Source organism: Octopus bimaculoides, chromosome 9, assembly GCF_001194135.2.
Source record: "Octopus bimaculoides isolate UCB-OBI-ISO-001 chromosome 9, ASM119413v2, whole genome shotgun sequence".
In the NCBI taxonomy this organism is placed as follows: Eukaryota; Metazoa; Mollusca; class Cephalopoda; order Octopoda; family Octopodidae; genus Octopus; species Octopus bimaculoides.
Genome location: NC_068989.1, coordinates 76,192,248 through 76,199,788, shown reverse-complemented (window position 1 = coordinate 76,199,788; position 7,541 = coordinate 76,192,248). Strand labels below are relative to the sequence as shown.

The 7,541-nt window shown below is 36.5% G+C and overlaps 1 protein-coding gene across 5 annotated transcripts in view; it reads right to left on the bottom strand.

Moving 5' to 3' along the window:
- The window catches only part of LOC106868256 (uncharacterized), a 168,616-nt gene that overhangs the window by 70,695 nt on the left and 90,380 nt on the right, over positions 1–7,541 (bottom strand). For all 5 annotated transcript variants that reach the window (XM_014913427.2, XM_052970798.1, XM_014913428.2 and 2 more), the window contains exon 2: positions 2,011–2,124. In XM_014913427.2, the coding sequence (XP_014768913.1) occupies positions 2,011–2,124 (114 nt within the window). The remainder of the gene's footprint in view (positions 1–2,010; positions 2,125–7,541) is intronic.

Below are 7,541 nucleotides of genomic sequence, written 5' to 3'. Positions count from 1 at the left end.
TGATAAAATAAGTATCAGTTGAGCACCAGGGTTGCTGTAATCGTCTTAACTCCTCCCAGCAATATTAATGGCCTTGTGATAAAATTTGAAACCAATTTAGACGCAAGGCAAGGCCAACAATATCAATGGAACCTAAAGCTTCACGAGGCTCCGGCAGGGGATGGTGGCGAACCCTGCTGTACTCTTTCACCACAACTTTCTCCCATTCTTTCTACCTGTTTCTGTTGTGCCTGTAATTCAAAGGGTCAGCCTTGTCGCACTGTGTCACGCTGAATATCCCCGAGAACTACGTTAAGGCTACACGTGTCTGTGGAGTGCTCAGCCACTTGCACGTTAATTTCACAAGCAGGCTCTTCTGTTGATCGGATCAACTGGAACCCTCCCTCGACGTCGTAAGCGACGGAGTGCCAACAACAACATAATGTCTCCACTATACAACAGTCTCCAAATCGAGAGCACTTCAGGAGAGAACAGTATAGAAATATATATAGAATTATGATATGGATATACGTGTCTGTGGAATATTCAACCACTTATACGCTTTTTCAATGAGGAGGCAGTTCTGTTGATCGAGTTATTGAAAACTGACGGTCTGAAATTCCGACCGAGATCTGATTATTCCATTTCTACCTTCAAAAGCATCTGAACTTCGTATCACCACACCCTCTCAACACTAAGACTCACTTGACTCACTCACTTCTCTCCGTGTCTTGTCTTCCAGACTCCTTACAAAAAACTTCGTCCAGTATTTACTCCCTAAAACTGTTATCTTCTGGGATACTTACTCTAATACATGATGTTTTCTTTTTTTTATTTTTTTTATTCTTCTACAGTCACTGATATACAGATTTTCAAATTGAATGTCTCATGCAACAATTTCATTACTTAAGCAGAATAACAGAACTTGTCCTTTTTATTCTCATTATATTATTGAAAGGAAAAAAGCAGCAGGCTTTTGATCAAATTATCTAATGCATGTAACAACAGTATTCTGCAGCCGAGCAGCCGTACAAGACGATTCTTATAAGAAGCATGTGTCTATTGATTAAATAGCCGTTCGTGGTCTTTACTCTGTGGAGACCCATGAAGTGGTAACACAAAGTGTCTATGCAAAGACAAGTTTAGGAAGAGTGAACTACAGAAACAAAATTTCAGAAAGGTTTATAGTGTTATGTCGAATGGAGCTGAAGTAAAAAGAACAGGATCGAATGTGAATGGATTTCTGTATCATTTTACTAACTACGGAGCCCTGTCTATTGTGGAGTGGACGAGAAGGAGAATTGAGAACAGTTAGGCAAGATCCTTTTGACAAGGACGTAGCAAGAGTTAAAATAAGAAAGTTATGAGTTGGCCAAAGGAGTCCTTTGCTCTTTCAATAGTTATTTTTGATCGTTTTTTTTTATAGTTGAATACATCCTGGGAATATTTTCAAGGAAGTTGTTTATAAACTATAGTTTACTGTAGTTTACTAGTCCGGCTACAGTACAGCATACAGGAATTAATCATGCTTAAGGAAACTAAACTTTTATGACGCTAAAAGTTCATGACTTGGGTGGGCCATGTCCAAAATTAGAGTTGAATGGGATATGGCCATTTATATGTTTTGGCTTGGTGTGGATCCCATTTGAAAAGAAAAGAACCTAATAGGAAGTAACATTGTTTCATGTCTTCGAAGTATATTAGTAATATATATATATATGATTTTGCTGCGATGGTTTTTGTTAAGCAGCGTCGATTTTTACAAAAACACAATGCAGTACCTGGTCCAGAAGTTGAAACCACTAACTTGCAATCGTGAATCCAACACTCTAACCACTAGGCCATACGCCCTCAGCACACACTTCTGTACATTTATACATATCACACACATACACACGCACCCATGCGCGCGCGCACATGCACACACACTGACACACACACACTTACACACACAAACAAACAAACACACAAACACATATATACTACACACGCAGACACACAATCTCGAGGCATATTTTATACTAATTTTACCTGTCTTTTTTCGGCCCACTCTGAACATTCTTTGACTTTCGACATGTTTGCAGGGGACATAAAACTGCCGTCGTCTTCCTGAATAAGTTTTGATTCAATTGATTTCATTGTGATCTGGAATGAAGAAAATGGTAAGAATTATATTGGGACTAAATAGTAAAATCAAACATAGGCAATTCAAAGCAATTTTGCAGAGGTCAATTTTGCCTTTCATTCCCTCGGGGTCGATAAAATAAGTACCAGTCAAGCACTGAGTTTAATGTAATCAACTTATCCCTCCCCTCAAAAACTTTTGGCCCCATGCCAAAATTTGAAATCATTATCATTATCATTGTTGTTGTTGTTGTTGTTAGTAGTAGTAGTAGTAGTAGTAGGAACAATATTATTATTATTACTATTATTATTATTATCATCATTATTATTTATTATTACTATTACTATTATTATTATTATTATTATTATCATCATTATTATTATTACTATTACTATTATTATTATTACAATTATCATCATTATTATTATTATTATCATTATTATTATTATTATTATTATTATTTGTTAAACGAAGCCATATCATTTGGTATTCAAATGATATTCAAAGTGATATTCATTATTTTCGTTTCACATTCCAATTTAGACCATCCTCTGTACACACACACACACACACACACACATCGACATGGGTTCAATACTGGTGCATTCGAGCAGCACAACCTTGAAGCATGTTACATCGGTTGTTTCCAATTACTACACCGTTGAACTTATATTTCGTATCTTACATCGAACAAAGCATTATGTGCTAGATGAGGTGTTAAGAGTGAAGATGATCGACTAAAACATTCTTGAAGACTGCCCCAGCATGGCAACAGTCGAATAGTTTAAAAAAAAAATAAATGTTACATGTGTAGAAACGCCAAGATAATATACAACTGGTAGCTGCTTTTGTTTTAGCAGCACACCACATGCAAACTGAAATCAAAGATGTAGTAAGACATAACCAACGGAACTGTAAAACCCACATATATGTTTTAAGCACGTAATGCTGCTTTCGAAATTTGCCCGTGGGGGGGAAAAAAGGAAAGATTCTTCCTTCGTGAGTAGAATTGTCGATCTTTTGCAAGCAACCCACTCATGTAAATCGCACATTCCACAGAAATTACTCACAAGGAATTGTTCCTGCGTTTGTATTTAATCGCCAAATAATCACCATCTTTTATCTACGAACGTGACGCGAAGTCTAAGGAAGTAAGCACCTATGGGCTAAACATAGAGGGCACCTAGGGGCTAAACATAGAGGGAACCTAGGGGCTAAACATAGAGGGTACCTAGGGGCTAAACATAGAGGGGACAAACAAGGACAGACAAAGGAATTAAGTCGATCATATGACCCCAGTGCGTAACTGGTACTTAATTTATCGACCCCGAAAGGATGAAAGGCAAAGTCGACCTCGGCGGAATTTGAACTCTAAACGTAACGGCAGACGAAATACTGCTAAGCATTTCGCCCGGCGTGCTAACCTTTCTGCCAGCTCGCCGCTGCCTTTCATGAATTTAGGATGGAATCATTTATAAGGTGTTTAACGTTTATAGAATCAATAATACGAATACTTGTGGTTCACCAGTAAAATAAAAAAGGACTATAAGCACTTTGTCTTTGATTTTATTTAAGGAACCTACATTTACCAGACATGTTTCACATTTACATCTGACAGACTTGTTAATTTCTTTGTAATTACAAAGACTCTTTTAAAGTTAAATTTAGAATAACGACATGAAAGTCAAATTAACGACGGCCCTAATTAACATCAGATAGACTAATTAATATAGATTATCAACTTATTTAGATTTTTTTTCTATCTTACGTCGAGAATAAAAGTTTCCTTGTATGCCTTTTGCAGGAGAACAAATTTACGTCAATTCTTTCATTCTTTTATTCTTTTACTTGTTTCAGCCATGCGGCTGCGGTCATGCTGGAGCACCGTTAAACATATTATAGAAGAATAAAAGTATTTTGTCAGGATGTCTTTTGACTGTAATAATTATTTACATAAGTTATGGACTTTTTACATTCTATTATACTAGTCTATGACTTATTTCAGTAACTGGACAGCGGCCATACTGGAGCCACCAGTACTTATTTTAAGTCTGATACTTATTCCATCGAGAACTTCTGTCGAACCGCTAGATTACTGGGATGGAAACGAGCCAATGTGCGATTTGTTTTTGAGCAAAGCAATACATTTCAGGTTGGTTCAGTCAACTCAACTGAAAATGATGCAACTCCCCACTCTCTCACTCTCTTTAGCTGTCATATCCTAGAAGTTGCAATTCGTGTAGGGTAGGACGCGAGAAGATGTCTATGTCTGCTCATGATTACATAAGCACCTAAAACAATTAGCGAAAGTATAGTGTAGTTACATAGCCATAATTGCTGGCGAGCGAGTGAGCGCTAGCTGTTCTAAACTGGTCTTCACTACTAGCTTTTGTTAATGTGGCAAGTTGGCAGAATCGTTAGCACACCGGACAAAATAGTTAGTGGCATTTACTCCGTGTTTACGTTCTGAGTTCAAACTCCACCGAAGTCAACTTTGCCTTTCCTCCTTTTGGAGACAATAAAATAAGTACCAGCTAAGCACTGGGGTCGGTATAATCGACTAGTCCCTTCTCCAAAATTTCAGGCCGTGTGCCTTTAGCAGAAATTTGTGTTTTTTACATTTCCCTCATAATAAACGCCTCGCATTATATTATTGTAATTTTTTTCTTTCAGGTTTGTCAACAACAGTTTGGAACCGTAACATAAAACATAAAAATATAAACGATGTATTTTCTATAAGAATGTAAAGAAGCAATTTTCCTTTAATAATGTATGTCTCCATCCACTCACATGATTTCGATTTTCTGGTTTTAGTTGTTTCCTTTATGGTACCAATTCTTTTGAGAAAGGCATGAACTTTATAGTTCCCTTCTCTTTTAATAAATAGGTGACTACGTTCCTTCATTAAAAAATCAATTTACCCATAATTAAAGATCAAACAGGATGGCTTTCAGTTAATTAGAATATGTTAATTTCATCACAACAGTAAATGTAAACTCTAACCTTTCTTATAGAAATGAATTCACATTCAGGATTCTTGTTTTCAAAATAACTATCTGGATTCTACATTAGCAGATTCATATTACGAGCATCAAATTAGGTTACAGAACAAGGCCAATTTGCTATATATACCATATAAAACCATACTGACATCATCACCAGAAAATTCCAGTAACTTAATAATTGTTTCTAAGTTAGCTACAAGACCAGAAACTTTGAGTGAAGGGCTTGTCAGTAACATTGATCCCATTCCTTCTCTGGCGCATTAGTTTATCAATTCTTGCTCGAGTGACAAAAATCCTGTCAACTTGTCAATTAAACAATGGAGGTGTTCAATTCGTAATGTTGGCTTCAGATAATCATTTTTTTCCCCTCTCAATCTCCTGATATTATTTTACACTAAACAGCATTTTTGTAGTAGTACCCAACATCTCAAAAAGCGTACTCTGGAATGGCTTTTGTTACCTTATACGGGTAGATACGAACGCTCTGTCCATACACGTGAGATAAATGGAAGTACTAGTTGTGGAATTCATACTTCTACATGATTATTAGTGATTAAATAATGAAAAGAAATAGACTTAAACGGAAAACGAAACCAGAATCTTAATTCTGAGTGTTTAGCGCTATCTAGGAAACCGCAGAACATCAAATTTGAAGTAATTATGTTAATTTATAATCTTTGTTGCAATACTTTTCTCGTGAACGTCCTCATAGGAGGAAAGGAAATTTGGTTGCTATTTGAATATTTTTCTAAGTTATTCACTCTGCAAACTATAGGGAGGAAATGCGTCCTGATTTCAGCAGTGAGAGTCAACTGAAAATTATTGCATGATTACTTAATTAGGCAAAAATTATCAGATTTACGGTGGAAGCAAACATTGTGAATTATAATGTTCGTGAGATAACTAAAGTTAAGCGAAACTTTCTAACTCGTTCAACTGGGAAAGGGAACCAAGACTTAGTGGGAATCGATCTCATGACTGCAAAATGCAGAGGGAGAAATGATTATATATAGTTGTATGGCTGACTAGAGACATATGCAGTGCATCAACTGAAATTATATTTAAATATTACAAGTTAATATATTCTAATACTTCAGAGTAACGACTTGGTAAAATCACTTGAGCGTCGGAGACAAAATAGCTTTGCAGTAGACGTTCAAGTCACGCCAGAATTAAGTTGTGCTTCTAAATTCATGAAAATAAGGTACAATTCAAGTATTGAGACCGAATCCCTCAAATCTGAACTCGGAAACGTAGGAGACCAGCAGAATGAATCGTAAGTAAACTGGCACAAAGCAACAGGAACCCCTTGCTGCACTTTTCTCAAGAAAACTCATGTATCAAGTTCTGGAATGAACGTCCATGATCACGGAAGTCTGTAGCTGTGGCACATGATAAAAGGAAAGAGCGACAGAGAAAGTGAGAGAGAAAAGGGTATCTCAGTGTTTCAGCCCCCAAAATTGAATAGACTAAAACAGAGATATTCTGACACATAAAGAGAGAAACAAAGAGAGAGGAAGAGAAAGAGATGAGATTGGGGTGGTTGTCTCAGTTACTCAGCCTACAAAATAGTAGAATATAAGAGAAATGTTAAAATCCACATTGAAAACTGCTGATGCACATTATAATTCAGGCTCTATATACCTCATCTGAATTCAGCATTGCGTGAAACATTTTAAAACTAATATCTTATTTAGACTTGCACATGTCACTCAGCACGTTAAGGACTTAAGAATACTGGAATATACTCAAGCTCCCGCCACTGCTACTCCAATAAGAAAAGCAGATAACAAATAAAATAATATAAAAGAATCGTACCGTTCACCGTTGAGAATCACACTTTGTAACGCTTAACAAAAAAGAAATAAATTCAATGTTAATACTATGTCTAAAGAATACGGTTCCCATACGTTCGTAGGTGAATAAAAGAAATATTTTACACTGTTGTACAAAGTCCTTTTTATACCGCAACTTACGGTTTTGAAAGGTAATTAAACGTAATGGTATTGTTACTTTCCATAAATATGGTCTGACTTTCACTAGTTTATAAAGTCGACCGTATAGAGTGTGAAATATTTCGTTTAGTATAAATATTGCTAACTCTATAGGAAGGATCTGCTGTAACAACAGAACGTGAAGTTTCCCAACAGCGACTGTACGAAATGGGAAAGCTGAGTAAAGTTGACACGCGTGATGTGGATGGGTGTTTATATATGTAAACTCTGTGCGAGTGTGTGTGTGTCTCTAGCGGCGTGATTTATTGACAGAGCTGTGTATGCGTAAGTAGCAATGTGTGTGTGTGTGTGTGTGTGTGTGGTGGGGGGTGTCTGTGTGCGTGTGCATGCATGCTTGTGTCTGTGTAATACTTTGAATGTTTGTGCAGAAATACAGACTGGTAGTAAGAAACGTATAAATTTAACAGTAAATTATAT